The 19,301-nt window shown below is 45.0% G+C and overlaps 1 protein-coding gene across 2 annotated transcripts; it reads right to left on the reverse strand.

Annotated features, from left to right (window-relative positions):
- Window positions 1-327: 327 nt before the first annotated feature.
- Window positions 328-18,535, reverse strand: SLC25A15 (solute carrier family 25 member 15). Of its 2 annotated transcripts, XM_048499593.1 has the most exons (7): window positions 18,379-18,535; window positions 12,928-13,048; window positions 10,353-10,611; window positions 5,966-6,103; window positions 3,178-3,347; window positions 1,999-2,157; window positions 328-611 (listed from the first exon to the last, which is right to left on the reverse strand). In XM_048499593.1, the coding sequence occupies exons 2-7, from the start codon at window positions 12,980-12,982 to the stop codon at window positions 487-489; spliced, it is 906 nt and encodes a 301-aa protein (XP_048355550.1). In that variant the 5' UTR covers window positions 12,983-13,048; window positions 18,379-18,535; the 3' UTR covers window positions 328-486. The 2 variants fall into 2 exon arrangements, with proteins under 2 accessions (XP_048355550.1, XP_048355560.1); XM_048499603.1 differs by lacking the exon at window positions 1,999-2,157.
- Between the last annotated feature and the right edge of the window lie 766 nt (window positions 18,536-19,301).

Here is a 19,301-nt window from a genome sequence, read left to right on the forward strand (position 1 = left end):
CCTTTCTTCAGCCAGAAGAGAAAAGGCTGCTTCTCCTGCCTGCACTAAGGTAAATGGGGGGAGGGGGGTGGAAAACACAGAGTGCTCACTGGGTGCACTCTGGCCCAGGTATACCTCTGCACCAAATACTCTGAGTGTAAAGCAACCCATCTGTGAATTCGACACATTCTCCCTCAGAGCCCTTTTGGATAGGGTTATTAATGCCACTTTAGGAGAAGTCCCACTGCCTTGCATTTGAAATTTAGCCCATTTCTAAACTTAATTTGGATGCATATCCCCACCACTGAATATTCTCTACTCACACAATCTCACTAGTTGCACAAAATGTTAAAAAACATAGGATGTTTATTACAACTGACCTATGCACATTTGCTTTTAAAACTTGCACTGATAGGAGACTGACAGCTACTGTGGCCTTTGCCCACAGGGTCGACTCCCACATTGACCTACAAATGTTCATAACGGCATCAAGTTACAATAAGAGCTTTAGTATTTATCAAATTGGGTCATCATCAGCTTCCGACTGTACTCGTAGGCAAGGAACAGAGCGCCGTTGGCGGGAAATGCACGGATCAGAGTTGGCTTCAGGCCAGAGTATAAGGCAAAAACACCTGTGAACAAAGAGTTTGTATCAATATGGCTGTTTCTTCTCTTTCATGCATTGAAACTGAAGGGTAAAATCCTTGGGATGTTGTGGGGTTTCCGGACTGTACGGCCCTGTTCCAGTCGCATTTCCTCCTGACGTTTCGGCTGCATCTGTGGCTGGCATCTTCAGAGGATCTCTGAAGATGCCAGCCACAGATGCAGGCGAAACGTCAAGAGAAAATGCTACTGGAGCACGGCCGTACAGCCCGGAAACCCCACAAAAACCCCAATGATTCTGGCCGAGAAAGCCTTCAACAACATGTAACATCCTTGCTGTGGGTAAATCCTAGGACTAAGCAAATCCCTTGCTGATATTTTTTACCTTGTAATGCCTTGGCCTAGAAAATCAAACCAAATTTTTCTGCAGGTGTCAGGATTGAGATATGGGGTGGGGGGTAATACTTGTAATGAAGCAGTCATGCTGCCCTACAGTTGGCCAATACCCTTGCCACATTAGCATGAGTTCCTATTGCTACTACCATGTTTTACTGTAAGGAACCACAGTCACCTGAGAGAAGTCTAAAATAGTTGGGGAGGGAGGTTCAGAAAGTTTTTTACTTGCCCAGCTGCTCATATGTAACACACTGGCTGGAGCCTCATATTCTGACAGAAAAAGAAGGGTGCTGGTAAGGGCGAACCCAAATCCTGCCTCCTCCACTTTTGTCTCAATTCTTTCTGGAGTTTTCTTTTGCGCCATTCTGGCTTCTCACACTGGGGTTGGGGGTGGAGAGTGACATCAAGGTAAAGAAAGTTTGCATCCCTCACCTAGGTGTTTTTTTTCCTGCAAATTATTCCCACTCATCCTCCAGCTGGGCTTTGTGAACAGACAGAGATCTGAATATTTAGATTCCCCTGCCCTCAATGTCATATCCCTCTTTGGGACAAAATAAGGTAGACACTAGGAGAGAAAGAAATGTGTATATATGATAAAATATGTTTCCCCAGTTGGGCCAGACAAGGGGAAAAGGAAACCTGTTAATGTATAGGCTCGGCTCTCCAGATTCTGAGACACATACCCCTTCCAGAATGATGTAGTGGTTAAAAGCAGGTGCACTCTAATCTGAAGAACTGGGCTTGATTCCCTGCTCTGCCACTTGCGCTGTGGAGGCTTATCTGGTGAACTAGATAAGCTTGTGCACTCCAACACATGCCAGCTGGGTGACCTTGGGCTAGTCACAGTTCTTCTGAGCTCTCTCAGCCCCACCCACCTCACAGAGTGTTTGTTGTGAGGGGGGGAGGGAAAGGAGTTTGTAAGCCCCTTTGAGTTTCCTTACAGGAGAGAAAGGGGGGATATGAATCCAACTCTTCTTCTTTTTCCTTGTACCCCAGATGTTGCCTGTTTTATATTCTCACCTTCCTTCTGCAACACTGTTACAAATGTTCCCGCAAAGCCTGCTTGTTTTCCAGCCATGGAGAGCACCTGGATTCTAGATTTAATACAATCGATTGGATAGACAGCTGTCCACAAGAGGATACCACCAAAGCCACCACTGAACATCAGTGGCAAAGGACCTGCAAGACCAAGCAGAGAAGCTCGATTCATTTTGGTATCTTACGTTATGGGAAATTGGAGAAAAGGAGATAATTCCCCCACCCTCCATGACTGGGGGGGAAAAACACACCAGCCAATGATCTGATGCCTTCAATATCCCAAGATTTACTCCCTTTCCCCTACCCAAGGTTAGTGGTGATGGAAAGAGCCGCTAAGTTGCAGCTGCCTTATGGTGACGCTGAACAGTTTTCAAGGCAAGAGACGTTCAGAGGTGGTTTGCCATTGCCTTCTATTGCCTAGCAACCCTGGAATTCCATGGTGATCTTCCATCCAACTACCAACCAAGGTCAACCTTGCTTAGCTTCTGGGACCAGACACGATCAAGCTAGCTTGGACCATCAAGATTACGGCATCAATGTTAGTGCACCCCCGAAGCAAATTGTGTATGTCATTTTAAGTCCTGGGTATCATCTTGCTATGACAAGATGACTACTGTACACAGTAGTGATGAATGAAGAGCTGGCATGCTTTCTTGGTGTGATTATATGCTTCTGACCTGAACACAAACATTTTTGGAGATGCATCTTTCACAGAAGAAGAGAGGAAGAGTTTGGATTTATATCCCCCCCTTTCTCTCCTGTAAGGAGACTCAAAGGGGCTTACAATCTCCTTTCCCTTCTCCCCTCACAAAAAACACCCTGTGAGGTAGGTGAGGTAAGTAGGAGAGAGCTCAGAAGAACTGTGACAAGCCCAAAGTCACCCAGCTGGCTTGTTTTGGAGTACACAAGCTAATCTAGTTCACCAGATAAGCCTCCACAGCTCAAGTGGCAGAGCGCGGAATCAAACCGGGTCCCCCAGATTAGAGTGCACCTGTTCCCAACCACTACACCATGCTGGCTCTCCACTTGAGAAAGAATGATGAAAGAGAAAAGAATGATGAGTGTTTATGTCTAAATATTGGCAAGCACAAGTCACTAACTCCAGTTCTTCTCATTTAACAGCAGAACAGTTTGTTCACAGTTTACAAAGCCAGAACTTACCTAACTCCTCTTTTGGTCTCCCAAAAGCAAAAAATGTCCGGCTCAGTTCATAGCCCCCGAAGAATAAAAAATAGCCAGGAATTTCTCGTAGCAAAGTGCTGGAGAGACCGCGGTAAAATCCAAGGGGACCATCCTTTTGTAGAACACCTTTCACTACTGACCAAACTGTACTAGGAAAGAAACAACAATGATTAAGGATGGATCAGAGTTTGCAAATCAAAACAGAAACCACTTGAGCATCAGGTTATTTATCAATTGGGAAACAGCAATGAGAGTTAGTTGAGGCCGTATATAACTTACATGCGAAGAGCCAGAAATACAGAGGGTGGGAAGAATTCATTGAAAATGCTGGGGGGAAGAATTAGGACTAATAAAAGGAAACACTTCTTCACACAACGTGTGATTGGTATTTGGAATATGTTGCCACAGGAGGTGGTGATGGCCACTAACCTGGATAGCTTTAAAAAGGGCTTGGACAGATATATGGAGGAGAAGTCGATCTATGGCTACCAATCTTGATCCTCCTTGATCTAAGATTGCAAATGCCTTAGCAGACCAGGTGCTCAGGAGCAGCAGCAGCAGAAGGCCATTGCTTTCACCTCCTGCCTGTGAGCTCCCAAAGGCACCTGGTGGGCCACTGCGAGTAGCAGAGTGCTGGACTAGATGGACTCTGGTCTGATCCAGCAGGCTAGTTCTTATGTTCTTAAGAAATTATATTATTTTTAGCAGTTTAAGTGTGCACCTGTTCAAGTCCCTTGTGTATCCACAACTTTTTTCTGTTTCAGGAGCATCTCCGTGTTGCTCAGCAGTAGAAGGACTAGATTTCCAGTCTGGTAGGACTTTAGAGAACAAGATTTTCAAGGTCGAAGCTTTTGAGAATCAAATCTGACTAATGGCCAGAGGGGCGAGGTGGTGGTGAATCAGTCTGGGGAGGCAGCACAGGCCTGGGCTGGCAGATTTGCCCTCCCTAGGGCACTTACCCTGGCAGAGGGGCAATAATGCTGATGACCGGCTGCAGCAGCCCCCGCCCCCGGGACACCTGGATGCAGGACCCAGCTCTTAGGGGGCTTCCACCATGGGTTTGTGACAGTTGCGTTGCAGTCCTGGCCCTTTTAAGTGGCAGAAGTCCATTAATCCCTATGAAGAGCTTTCCAGGAGTGGAGGGGGGGGGGGGTTTGGCATTTTTTGCCCTCCCAGCACCACTGTCCCTGGCCACCCAGGGCTCTGGATTGGGCTGTAATGACACTTTGATTCTTGAAGGTGCATATCCTGAAAATCTTTTTGAAAATCTTCTCTGAGGAAAGAAACTTAACTTTTATCTGTCAGGCTTACAGCGCTCTTCTAAGTGGAATTATACCTTTCTAAGTCTATTGAACTCAGAAGGCGAAAAAGAATGCAGGTGTGCTAAGGGCCGCTCTGCAAGGTACATGCTAGACTTGATAAAGAGCTCTTAGCTGTATTGGAAAAAGTCATAGTCAAAGTAGCCATCAGAAATGCTTTTACAAACTCCCTTCGTACTCTCACGTGCAGAAACTGCTGTTGGGTTTAAAAAGAACATAAGAACAAGCCAGCTGGATCAGACCAGAGTCCATCTAGTCCAGCTCTCTGCTACTCGCAGTGGCCCACCAGATGCCTTTGGGAGCTCACATGCAGGATGTGAAAGCAATGGCCTTCTGCTGCTGCTGCTCCCGAGCACCTGGTCTGCTAAGGCATTTGCAATCTCTGATCAAAGAGGATCAAGATTCGTAGCCATACATCGACTTCTCCATAAATCTGTCCAAGCCCCTTTTAAAGCTATCCAGGTTAGTGGCCATCACCACCTCCTGTGGCAGCATATTCCAAACACCAATCACACATTGCGTGAAGAAGTGTTTCCTTTTATTAGTCCTCAGACCCAAGTGAGAGGTTAAGCAAGGGCTAGAAAAGAACAAGGAAGGTGCTAGGCTGGGAAGGGGAAAGAAGGCAAGAACAGACTTTGGATATGATCAAGAAAGGTAATAACTTACAGCAAAAAGCTTGTTCCACAGCTAGAGGTAGGGATGGACTTCTTAATGGCTTTGAGACAAGATCACTATAAGAAATGGTTCTTGCTTGACAACAGTACAGGTGAAAGGGATCTGGGAGTCTTAGTAGGCCACAGACTGAACATGAGTCAGAAGTGTGATGCGACAGCCAAGAAAGCCAATGCAATTCTGGGCTGTATCAATAGGAGAGGAGAGTACCTCTCAATGCTGTGTTGGTCGGACCTCACCTGGAATACTGTGTCCAGTTCTGGGCACCACAGTTCAAGAAGGATACTGACCAGCTGGTCCAGAGGAGGGCAACCATAATGGTAAAAGGTCTGGAATCCATGCGCTCTAGGAGGAGAGACTTAGGGAGCTGGGTATGTTTAGTCTGGAGAAGAGAAGGTAAAGGGGTGACATGATAGCCATGTTTAGATATTTGAAGGGCGTGAAGCTTGTTTTCTGCTGCTCCAGAAACTAAGACAAGCAGTAATGGATTCAAGGCACAGGAAAAGAGATTCCACCTAAACATTAGGAAGAACCTCCTGACAGTAAGGGCTGTTCGACAGTGGAATACACTGCCTTGGAGTGGGATGGGAGTCTCCTCCTCTGGAGGTTCTTAAACACAGGCTGGATGGGCAACTGTCAAGAGGGCTTTGTCTATATATTCCTGCATGGCAGAGTGTTGGGCTTCGTGGCCCTTCTGGTCTCTCCCAACTCTATGATTCTACGTGGACTGAACTCAAAAGAGAACTGGGCTTTGGGCAGAGGTGCGGGTGACTTACTTGTGCCCTTGAACGATCTTTCCCGACAGCTTCAATTCATGCATGGCCTGCAGGCGGCACTTCACGAGCTCTGTGGGACAAAGGACCAAGGTGGCAAAGGTGGAAGCAAAGGAACCGGCGGCAGCATTTTGGATGTCACTGCAAAAAAGACAAATTTTATCTGGGGCCTGAGAGCTGGGGCCATCGATCTGCAGCACCGCCCTGGCTGTGCTGACTCTCAGTCTTCTTGGCGGGATAAGCTCTATGAAACAATAGCAGGAGTCTTCTTCTTCTTCTGCTGCTGCTCTAAACTTCCTGCAAGGAAAACTGGTAACCCACATAGCTGCAACCGGACTACAAATCAAGGCATCTGGTTTCCACTGCAGCATCAAAGCTGGAAAAGAGCCAGTGAATTAAGAAGAAGAAGAAGAAGAGTTTGGATTTATATCCCCCTTTCTCTCCTGCAGGAGACTCAAAGGGGCTTACAATCTCCTTGCCCTTCCCCCCCTCACAACAAACACCCTGTGAGGTGGGTGGGGCTGAGAGAGCTCCGAAAAGCTGTGACTAGGCCAAGGTCACCTGGCTGGCGTGTGTGGGAGTGTACAGGCTAATCTGAATTCCCCAGATAAGCCTCCACATCTCAAGCGGCAGAGCTGGGAATCAAACCTGGTTCCTCCAGATCAGAGTGCACCTGCTCTTAGCCACTACGCCACTGCTGCTCCTGAATTAAGGCCGCATTCAGATGTTATCTTGAAATCAGAGCATGTAGATCAAGGCCTGGCTCTTGCCTGCTTTCTAAATCCAGTTGACAAATGTACACATCAAAAAACATCTGATTCATTACTGGCTTGTTCCCTAATCTCTGCGTTAAGTAGTTAAGTAGGCTGTCCACCACTACCACCCACTGTAAAAAGACTGCGCTAATTCATTATAAAAATCACATTTTTAGCTTTAAAAAAAAGTTCTGCAGGAGGGAGGGAAGAGGAAATGACCTAGCACCATCACAGTGTCCAGACGCCTCATCCCTCCTGCCTACCAGATGCTCATCCAAAACCGAAGATTGTACATATGGACAAAGGACACTGAGTATCCTTTCCTAGCAGGCCTGATAGTCAAGGTATGTACCTCTTTTATTTGTTACGGCCTTTGGCCAGCATTTAGAAAAGAAACATGCTAATATAACTGTATTCAGTATGAAAAGATGAATATACACACATCATCCCAACATTCATCGTAGCAAAAATACCCAATGCAGTGACATGACATCATCAAATACATAGCTACTAACACGATTCTCATTCAACAAAGCGCTCCTTTTCTTTGAGGCTATAAAGTAGAATTTTGCTACAGCATAAGCAATAGTAGGACTTTCGTCTTCCAACAGTCATTTAATCATTATACTTTTATTGACCACAGAGTGATTTAAGGAGTCGAAGCAATGTATCCAAGGATTGATAGCAAGCTTTCTAAACTCAGAATAAAGCTTACAGTACAGGAGAATGTGCAACAGAGACTCCGCCACTTCCACTGTGCAAAGACGTTTGCGCATCTCTCTTGGCCGATGCTGAAATCTACCAGAGGGCAGAGCATCTGGGGAAAGCCCATCTTGAGGTGAAGTAATATTACATAAATAGCACCCAGGTCCCTCCTGGCCCAAGATATTAAATCACTATACATCTCACAAAGCAATGTTAATTTAGTCTGCAATTCACTATCACAAAAGCGTTGCTGGACCAAGGATTTAACCGTACTCAGCTCCAATTCCCTATTCAGAGTAGTTTTTGGGGTATCCTAATGGACCAATGTGGATATGGATTGGCAGAAAGATATTGTGATGAAAAGTCCAGTTAGCTTAGGGTGCCCTTTCATCCAGTAGTTGACAGTAGTTAACCAGCTCTTTGTAGTCAACTTTATGAAGGCTCGCCTCCGGGCTAAGCACATTTGTTGTAATTTAGGGACATTTGCATCTGTATTCAGCCCAGTAATCTAAACCTTTACATAGACATTTTCTAAGAAATTCATTTGCTAAATAGATTTCAGAATCATACAGTTGGAAGAGACCCCAAGGGTCATCAAGTCCAATCCCATGCAATGGAGGAACACACAATCAAAGCATTCCTGTCAGATGGCCATTCAGCCTCTATTTAAAAACCTCCAAAGAAGGAGACTCCACCACACTCTGAGGTAGTGCATTCCACTGTTGAACAGCCATGTCAGGAAGCTTTTCTTTCACCTTGAACCCATTACTCCTGGTCCTAGTCTCTGGGGCAGCAGAAAACAAGCTTGCTCCCTCACCAATATGGCATCCCTTCAAATATCTAAACATGGCGATCATGTCATCTCTTCACCAAACTAAACATACTCAGCTCCCTAAGTCTCTCCTCGTAGGGCAGTGGTGGCGAACCTATGGCACGGGTGCCAGAGGTGGCACTCAGAGCCCTCTCTGTGGGCACGCGAAAACAGAGTCCCCCCCCGCCCCCACATCTAGGCTGGCCTGGGCCGCTGGGCTCGATTATTAGCATTAAACCTAAGACCTAGTTTTGGGGAAGCAGTGTAGGTAACCCTGTTAAGCGCTGTAAAACCCCACTGATTTTCATGCGAAGAACTAAAGCGCGATCCTTTACCTGGGAGTAAGCTCGGTTGCTGGCAGTGGGGCTTGCTTCTGAGTAAACCCTCCTAGGGTCGTGATTCACCCGTTGGAAGAGTTGCACGGTTGCTTCAAAGCAAAGCCACCAACTACCACCAAGCTTACTCCTGAGTAATGCACACCTCAGAGCCAACTGTTTTTTCTAAACTAAAACCTCAGTATTCAGGTTATATTGCCATGTTGGCACTTTGTGATAAATAAGTGGGTTTTGGGTTGCAATTTGGGCACTCGGTCTCGAAAAGGTTCGCCATCACTGTCGTAGGGCAATCCTGTTCAAACTCCTCTTTACAAATTGGCATAGAAGATTTAATCCATAACTTCTCTGAGTAATTTCCTCCAGCAATTAACTACACTTATTGTTATAGTTGTATTAAGTGACATCTTTTCAGTTTGAAAGCTACTGCATCTTCTGATGAGGACACGAACAAGCATATTCTCTGTTTCAGAAAAGCATTTTAAGTTTGCAAGAGCCATCTTTCTTTTCCTGTTAGACATACGTTGAACAACAGTATCATGCAGTATGTATCTATCTTGTCCTAGGTCAGTCAGCTTCTATAGAACAGAAATCATGTTCTAATGCATCAAAACTAATTTGGTACGTTTTGGGGCACACAGACTGCAATTGTAACAACACTTCCCTGGGAATAAACCCCACTGACTAACATGGAATTTTACTTTTACATAAGCAGGGAGAGGGATTCTAATTCCTTGTGGACATTAGTGTTCCAGGACTCCTAATCCAAAACACAATCCTAAAAATCAAGTGAAAAACTCAACATTATTTTACAAAAACAGAGCAAATCTGAGTGCATTAGCAAAGTTACTATTAACTGACCTTAAACATTATGCTCCATGTGTCTCAGATTAATTTTGCAATCATGAAGGTTAGAAAGGTACTGGTTGTTGTCGTTTTTCCGGACTGTGTGGCCGTGGTCTGGTAGATCTTGTTCCTAACGTTTGGCCTGCATTTGTGGCAGGCAACTTCAGAGGTGTATCACAGAGAGAGGTTAACACACTTCTCTCTGTGATACACCTTTGAAGATGACGGCCACAGATGCAGGCGAAACGTTAGGAACAAGATCTACCAGACCATGGCCACACAGCCCGGAAAACCCACAACAACCAGTTGAGTCCGGCTGTAAAAGCCTTCGACAATACGTTAGAAAGGTATTTTACATAGCCTTATCTGCAGTAATTGACGGTTAACTTAGAGTTATGAGAGAATGTAGTGCGACATTTACAATCGTTTTGAGGCAGCTGCTGGCAATGGGCCACCTTTTATCCATTACATCTATTATTTTGCGGTTGCACCCCTTGTTAGATACCTTGGTCCCATCCTACAAAGGGCTTTTAAGATAAGAACCAACAGTTTTCAACTGAACTCATAAGGAAGCAATGAAGATATTCCAAGATGCATGTTAGTTAGCTCCAATTAACTACTGGGCTGCTCAATCTTCCATGAGTTCTGTTTCTGAGCTGCCTTCAAGGGCAGCCCCTTGGAGACAGCATTACAGAATCATTTTCTGATAGCATTACAGAAGTCGTCCCTAGTGGTTATAGTAGCATGGATCAGCATAGGTACATCAGCTAAATCAAGAAAGGGAGACAATTTTCCATATTTGAGGTAGTGGGGTGGGGGGGGGGGTACCCACTTAACACCACCATACCAACCTGTTTCGCCATCAACAATGCTTGATCAAGAAACACCCCAGCTCTTAACGGAGTCAGTTGTTCGGGAAATTTAAAAACTCGATCACTAACCTCAGTTCTGCTTTCCTATCCAGTCCAAAAATTCTCCTCACAATTTGTTGACAAAAGCCATAACACATGAAGAGTACTGAGTTTTCAGCTATGTTTGCCACAAGTGCTGGGGTGGTCCCCTTGTAGAACCCACGAAATCCTATTTGCTTGTAAGTCTTCACAAAGCAGTCGACAAGTCCATGGTACATTTTAGGGAATGTCTGCATTTTCACCTTAGCAGTGTCAAACGGCTGGCCAGTCACCACACAGGCTGTGCCTCCTGCACACAAAAAGGGGAGTTGTGAGCTTTAGAAGGCCTTGTGATTCCACATCAAAAACTGAGCTTGAGAGAAAGAGCATTAGGAATGAGAATGCAAACTAGTGCCTAGAACACTAGAAATTAGTGATGAAATTTAGTGCCTAGAACAAGCAGGCTCTACTCCATTTATTTCAGTGGAACAAAAATATTCCCTTACTTCAGCATAATATTTGGTGTCAGTGTCATAAGAGTGTCAGATAGACCTGAACTTGGGTCTCTTCGGTTCCCATTCAGCCATGAAGTTCACTGACTGATGTTAGGCTAGTCACTTTCTCAGGTTGATTTACCTCACAGGGATCTTGTGAGGAAAGGCGAAGTGTGAAGGTCCAGGGGCAAGATCTATTTTCTCTAGAAGTGTCCACCAACATAGCAGTAATGCAGCTCTTCTTACCCTATTTCCCCGAAAATAAGACCTACCTTGAAAATAAACCCTAGCATGATTTTTTGGGATTTTTGGAGGATGCTTGAAATATAAGCCCTACTCCAAAAATAAGCCCTAGTTACAGATTTCTTTGCTTTGATTATTAATAAATTTAGTAATTTATTTAGTAATAATAATTACTAATACATTTAAACAATTTTTCCCACTGAGCTGACATAGCCACCATTGCTTAGGATAAGTTGCTTTTACTGATGATCTGGCCTTTTTATGTATTGGGAAAGATGGCTAAGGTGTTGGACTAGGACAGTGGTGGCGAACCTATGGCACGGGTGCCAGAGGTGACACTCAGAGCCCTCTCTGTGGGCACGTGAGCACAGAGTTCGTCATTTGGGGGGGTGGAAAATTGCCCCCCCACACACACATCTAGGCTGGCCTGGGCTGCTGGGCATGACATGTAGGTAACCCTGTTAAGTGCTGTTAAACCCCACTGATTTTCATGCGAAGAACTAAAGCGCAATCCTTTACCTGGGAGTAAGCTTGGTTGCTGGCAATGGGTCTTGCTTCTAAACCCCCCTAGGGTCGTGATTCACCCATTCAAAGCATTGCATGGTTGCTTCAAAGCAAAGCCACTGACTACCACCAAGCTTACTCCCAAGTAATGTGCGCCTTGGAGCCAACTGTTTTTTCTAAACTAAAACCTCAGTATTCAGGTTAAATTGCCGTGTTGGCACTTTGCGATAAATAAGTGGGTTTTGGGTTGCAGTTTGGGCACTCGGTCTAGAAAAGGTTCACCATCACTGGACTAGGACCTACCCTGTTTCCCCGAAAATAAGACATCCCCAGAGAATAAGACGTCGTAGAGGTTTTGCTAAAGTGCTAAATATAAAGCATCCCCCGAAAGTAAAACGTAGCAAAGTTTTTGTTTGGAAGCATGCCTGACGAACAGAACACCAGAGCATGCAGCTGTGGAGCGGAAAAATAAGACATCCCCATAAAATAAGACATAGCGCATCTTTGGGAGCAAAAATTAATATAAGACACTGTCTTATTTTTGGGGAAACACGGTAGTAGTGAAACCAAGGTGCCATAGAATCTTGCTGCATGACCCTGGGCCAGTCACACAGTCTTAGCCCTGACCCTGGCAAGTATTTGTATGGGAGACTCCACGAAACACCAGGGTCATGATGCAGAAGTAGGCAACAGCAAACTACCTTTGAATATCTCTTGCCTTGAAAACCCTCCAGGGATGTCATAAATCAGCTGTGACTGGACAGCTAAAAGAAGAAGATAATATAGAGTGCTGCAGCTCTCTCCTTTAATATGGGGGCACATTTGCAACTTTAATTGTAGAAAACGAAGGCATTTATACTTTAAAAATCCATAAATGTGCCAATAAGTACAATGTTACATACTTGCTAAGTTGTAAGTGAAACAGTTTATGTTGTCTAAGCAGCACAATGGATTAAGGTTTGATGGGAAAGTAAGGATATCATATATTTCATTTTACAACTGAAATATTATCTTTCTATTGGGTTTCCTTCATTGCTCAGCTTTACTTGTGGCACAGTCTGAAGCACTCATGTGAGCAGGAAAACTGACACAAAATGAATTCAAAACAACTCTTAGAAAATTGTTACCCAAGAATTTCTACACATTTACCTTTTGATGCAGGTCAGTCTTTCACTGAAGGGAAGCAATGCGCTAGGTGCCCAGAACAAACTCAAAAAGTTATCCATATCACTCCACTGAACGTGATAACTGTCCTTTTTAGGACCAGCATCACTATGGTTAGACGCTAAGTTGAGAATGAAGAGAAAGGATTTGGGGGGCGGGGCACAAAAGCTTCTCAAATCTGGTTCTAAAAAGCTGAGGACATCCTCTTCGTAGCATCTTACCTACAGCCCCTGCTGTGAGATCAATGGCAGCTTGAATCACAGGGTTTGTCCTCATGGTTCACTTGCTTCGTGGTGGTTCTAGAAGTCTCTTGCCGTAAGTGAAGACCTACAATGGGTACCTCTAGAGAGAAAGAAGAAAAGACCTAAATTACAATGAAACTACCTGTCCCTCTCAGATCAACATTGGAAATAACATCTGAATTTAATTAACTGTTGTGACTTTTAAAAAAAATTCCATTGCTTGCTTTAAAAAAAAAAATTGCTAACAGGTCTCTGGATAGAAGGTATACAAATGTCCTAAATAGATATGGTCAAAGAACAGCAAACATCAACAGCAGTGAGAAGGCTCCAATATTCCACAACTTACAGAACTGCACAAAGCAAAAGACCCATTTTCTGTACTACCCTACATTAGGATTTATACACACCTGGCTAATTATTTAACAAACTAGGTGTGGGGTCTTAAGTTTCTCAAAATGCCAGGAGCAAAGCAAAAGAAAGCACATATAACTTAGCAGAATCCAAGCAGACTTTTTAACATTCCATTAACTCCAAACTAAATAAAAGTGCATTTATGCTGAAAACTTCATTAAAAAATAATTGAGAATGGCATCCAAATAAGTGAAATCATACTTGCTGTTTAACTATCTTTATCATAAGAACTCTTCTTCCCCATTGTGTTTCTTAAGAAAACACATTTTACAATGCCTTTAAATATTCAGTTTAGGCAGGTTAGGGATAAAGCAACCGAGACCCATGTTGCAAACCCATAAAGTTAATATTTGCAAAAAAGGAGCTTGCCAATTAGTGTGACAATAACTTTACTATCCTGTGACCCAACGTGTTCCGTTAATACTTCTAATTCCTAATCCCGGCCACCTACTTAGAAGCAAATAGTAGATAGTCATACGGCAGCCTCCCCTCTCTGACAGCTGCCAGAAAAAACACTTGAAAGAGAGCCAGCTCAAGCTCAGACACACACGAGGGCAACTCATACCAACACAGCATTGTGGAGCTTGATCCTTGAGGGACATTACAAATTAAAAAGAAAGAAAGTTGGAGCCTCCTCAACTGCAGTGCCACCGGCAAAGAAAACATTTGTTTTTAAAAAATTATGTTCGACTGTCAGTCATTCAGTGGTAACTATCATGCCCACTGGCACTATTCTGACGTCAAAGCCAGGCTATTGCTGCCAGGCCAGAAGGAAAGCTTACAGTAAATGCATCTCCAGGTTACAACTAGAGATTGGGAAATACTTGGAGATTTTGGGGATGAAAGCACTGGAGGACAGGGGTTGGGGAGGGACCTCATGGGGATAAAATGCCGTAGAGTTCACCCTCCAAAGCAGCCATTTTATTCAGGGGTACTGATCTTGGTCATCTGGGGATCAGCTGTAACAGTAGATCTTCAGGTACCCCCAAGGAGGTTGGCGTAGGTGGGCAAGGGGGACAAACACCCCGGGCATAGGCATGGGGGGGCGGAGAATCGCTCCCCCACCCCTCCCCTCAGACCGCCTCTGCGGCCGAGAGCAGGCTGCTCTTTTAGCTTTTAAAGGTAAGCGAGGCTTAGAAAGGGGGGACGTGGACGAGCGTATGGGGGGCCTGGGGGCCATTTTGCTCCCGGCGCCAGTTTCCCCCCCTACGGCACTGGAGGTTGGCAACCCTAGTTACGAAATAAGCTGTGACGGATGCACTGGGATTTTTCAGTTAACCGTTTTAAAGCTTCAGTTATAACTAAGGCCCCTTCCGCACATGCAGAATAATACACTTTCAATCTACTTTGCAGTTGGATTTTACTGTGTGGAACAACAAAATCCATTTTCAAACAATTGTGAAAGTGGATTGAAAGTGCATTATTCTGCATGTGCGGAAGGGGCCTAACGTTGACACTTACACGGAAACTATGGGAAGGGGGGAAACAGAATGGGAATTTATTTGTCTATTTAAAATTCATATCCTGCTTTTCCAACATAGGCCAAAAACAGCTTATAATAATATCATTACATCAAATTAATATGCAGCGACCAAGCACAGATCAAAATGACATGGATCTAAGCTTTCCTCCAGCTTAAGTAGTTCTTTCGTTGAGGGAGAACTTTTTGGGCTGGAGGAAGTCTTCAAATGATGTTCAACAAAGAAGCAGGATGGGGGAGGATTGACTGCAATATCATTAGAACTCAGTATTCTAGGACAAAAGAAACCTGCTTGTAAAAATAACAATTTGCAGTGGCCCATCAAAACAAAACTGATTTACAGGCCTTCCTGAATGCCAACAGTGATTGGGCTTTGCAAACAACTTCTGGTGGTAGCATTGGTGAATTTAGGGGAGGTCAAGGCAGGGTGTGAGCTCTGGATGCTACTTGCCCAAGGGCTCTGTGGCTGCCCCCTTGCAAGGCAGGAAGACGCTGCTCAGAGGACTGGTCTACCTGTCATTAAGAAGCAATGGATAGAGTGGGCCTCTATCCATTGCTTCTTAAGAGTGGCCTCTATGTGGCCTCTTAAGAGTGGCCTCTTAAGAGTGGCCTCTTAGAGTGGGCCTCTATCCATTGCTTCTGGACCAGATCTAGCAATTCTGCTTAATGGTGGGTGGACCAGGCCTCCGGGGAGCCAGTCTACCTGCAATTGAAAGTAATTAGTAGACCTGGCCCCAACCAGTACTTAATTATGGGTAGACTAGGCCACTGGAGAGCTGGTTCCAAGATGGAGAAGGCCTGTTGGATTTGGGGTGAGGGGATTTCAGTGCTTGGCCCGGGCAGCATTATCTGTAGATATGGCCCTAGGTGGTACAGTGATTCACGAAGAGAAGCAAAGCTAAGTGTAACTTATAACTGCCAAGTGAGCCAACCCAGTAGACAAGGCAGACAAGTGGGCCTGCCTGGAAGACCTCAACGGGCACAAGGATTTGTAACAGGAGAAGAGGCCTTCTCTGGTCTCAGTGAACTATTAAACCCCCACCAAACCCAGGGTCAGGGCTAAGACTGTGTGACTGGCCCAGGGTCACGCAGCAAGATTCTATGGCACCAGTGGGGATTGGAACCTTGGTTTCACTAGGTCATAGGTGTCAAACTCGTGGCCCTCCAGATGTTATGGACTGAAAAAATGCTGGATCATCTTCTAAACATTGCAAAGAATAATGCAAAATTAAAATAACACATGGCCAAGCAGCTGGGGAATATGGAAGAAATGTTTCTTCTTGCTTCTTGTTTAGCTTTCAGTTAACTTGCTTAAAAGATGTTTCTTACATGCAAGTCATCAAAACTTATTGAGGTGTGTTCCCTGATACAGCATTGACATTCATTATTAAGAGCGAGCAGGGAGAGGTATGTTAAAAGGGTTGAAGAGAGTAGCAAATTTTATGGAATTGCCCCAAGGTACGATGTTCTAACTAATTACAATATACTAAAGAAAATAAACAAATCAACATCTAAGGAATCCTTACAGCCTGAACTGTAGAAACAGCAGCTCAAACTAGCTTTAGACAACGTACAACTCAAAATATATCCCTTTTCCCAACAAATTCAGCCCATGTTATGCAAGACAATCCAAAGATGCGGAGGTAGGGTGCCACTGAAGCATTCTTTTTCCAGTATCCCATAACCTTTTTCATATGTAACAATTTTTTTCCCCAGATGCCATAAAAAGACAGATTTTAAATCTGGATTTTAATTTTAAGTCCAATAATAAAATCCAGTAATAAATAAGTCCAGCAATAATGTTAAGTCCAGTAATAAAATCCTTTTTGTGTAACACCGTGGGTTTTTTGGGTGGTAAAAGGCTTGTAGCTTGTGGATACAAATGCTATGCTTCCAAGAATGGAAGCGGGAAAGGAAATCCAGGTGTGGTGAAGTGGGATATGGCACTATATAGCAATTGCTGGCCACCAGATCAACTTGTCACAGAGGCCTGTCCAGTTGCTGATCTTTATTATAGTGCTACTATTGCATGCTATTCAAGGATGTGTAGATGAGGGCTAGGAATGGAAAGAAGCCCGAGAACTGGCCAGTCAGAGCAGAACGACCCACCAACATTTCCAGGATTATGGTTGGGGGGCACACAACATGGCAATCTAGCTGAAGGGAAGCAGATGTAGGTCCCATCCACACCTCGGTAACAGACTTCCTGAGACCTTCACATTCATCACCTGGAGTTCCATGGGAGAAAAGAAGGCTACAAATATACAAGTAAGGAAGCTTCTATCCAGGAAGCCAGTCTCCTCTGGATGATGTTCATAATTCAAGAGAAGGTAGAACAAAGATCTGAGGTAATTTTAGTTTATCTACTTTTCAACTAACCCCTCCCCCCCAAAAAAACAGTTCACAACACACAACAATATGCAGCAATTTCTGTCCCGTGCAACAGAAAAGTGGTACACAAATATTTCAGATAAATAGTGAAATATAATTAAATATCAAGAACAATCAATAAATACAATACAAAAGTAAATTAAAGGGGTTCAGAATGGGTTACTTCGAGGCAGTTGATGGATTCCAGGTTTGGAATATGCCTTCACATTTATTTATTTATTTTTAAAAAATGTATGCAAACAGGAAAACGAGCACATCGAGCAAAAGGGACCGAGGTCCAACTATTCTCCCTGAAGACAGCTTCAGGTGGGAAATATGCTAATTCTTTTGCAGCAATTTTTTAAAGTCAGAAGTCACATTCCAAACATTCCTCTCCTTGCAGCCTGAAGCAGCGAAGCCTGTCCCACCAACCTCCTTTTCCAGAATGTGTGAATAGCCCTCCCCAGCTCTGGAAGGGAGATTATTTATTTTATTTATGGGATTTCTATACCGTCCAATCCCCAAAGGGCTCTGATTATGCCTCCCACATGGAAGTACCTTACCCTGAATCAGACCCTTGGTCCCCTATTTGTCAGAACTGGACAAGCAGCTGTCCTCCAAGGTCACCAGTAGAGAGCCTCTTCCCCATCACCTACTGTGCTCCTAAAGTGCTTTCAAGTTACAGCTGACTCATTGTCGACCCCAGAAAGGGGCTTTTAGGGATAAGCAATTAAGCAGAGGTGGTTTGCCATTGTCTTCCTCTACCAAGTGGTTAAGCAGAGGTGGTTTGCCATTGTCTTCCTCTACCAAGTGATTAAGCAGAGGTGGTTTGCCACTGTCCTCCCTTCCAAGTGCGGACCCAGTTTGGCTGACAAAATCGGGCTATATACCACCAAGCCTTCCCTCCCTACATCACCTATCACCTGGCCGCCCCTTTTGAGTGGAAGTGCCACAACTCAACCTGTGACCTTCTGGCAGCCAAGCAGATGCTCCACCGCGGACCTACACCCTCCCTGGCCAAGCCTCACTGAATCCAGTGCGGCTTCCTCCCGAGTCAACGTGGCCGGGACTGCCCTGCAAAAGGTCCACCACGTGGGCCGATTCACTGTGACGCCTGCTGCAGCCCAGCCCACCCGCGGCTCGCCCGCTCTCCCCTGCCGGCCGCTCACCTCCAGCCCCCTCGATCCAGCAGCAGCATCGCCTATCCCGGCTCCTGACCTCCCAGGCACCGGCTGCGACACCGGCTGGCAAAGGGCGCAGAGTTCCTGGCACGCCTTGCTTTGGTGAGGAGGAGGAGCTCTGCCTGGGAAGCGGAACTGGAGGCTCTTGGGGCGTCGCCGAAGCTGATCCCGCCGGCTGGGGAAGCGAAAAAGCCGGGCTGGGGGGGCCGCGGTCCGAAAGCGGATCCTTGGACGATGTGGGCAAAAAGACGGCGGAAGGATTCAGGAAGCGCCGTCCTGGAGCAGATGCGCCCCAGTGGATGCGCCCCTTGGCACAACAAGCGCTCCTGGGTGGGGGGCGCTCTTTAGTTATTCCGTTGCAAAATTGCAGCTGGAACCCCACCCCACCCCCGGCCGAGGGCTTTGAGAGAGCGAGAGGGAAAAGCTGCTCAGGCTGTCTTCTTGCACACTTGTAAAGGAAAAACCAAATATCCTTTAGCTCTCCTCCTTGTAACAGCATTGTATATGTCAATTTACTTCGGGCACCTTAAGTTCATGTTCTTGGGAGCAGGGCTTGATTCCCGGGGGCAGTCTAGCACCATGTTGTATCTTGCCAGAAGGTAGTTATTTAAAATGTGTTTATTTTTGCAGATGAAATTAACTTCTGTACTAGCAGCAGTTTAACAGTTTCTGGACTGGTGTATTAAATAAAGACATGCCAGTGCAAAGAAAAGAGAAACGACCTTGTATGGTTAGATATGGCCCAATCATTCCGCTATAACTGTCATTCCAAATTGGTTTTTCCAGAACTGCATCCAGGCATGATTGAATATTGAACTATCTTTGCCGGTTGCAATGAGTTTTCAACTGGATTGCCTTGTCTGTACAGGACAATCCATTTGCAAATGACTGCTGTAATATAACAAGATAGC

Source organism: Sphaerodactylus townsendi, linkage group LG01, assembly GCF_021028975.2.
Source record: "Sphaerodactylus townsendi isolate TG3544 linkage group LG01, MPM_Stown_v2.3, whole genome shotgun sequence".
NCBI lineage: Eukaryota > Metazoa > Chordata > Lepidosauria > Squamata > Sphaerodactylidae > Sphaerodactylus > Sphaerodactylus townsendi.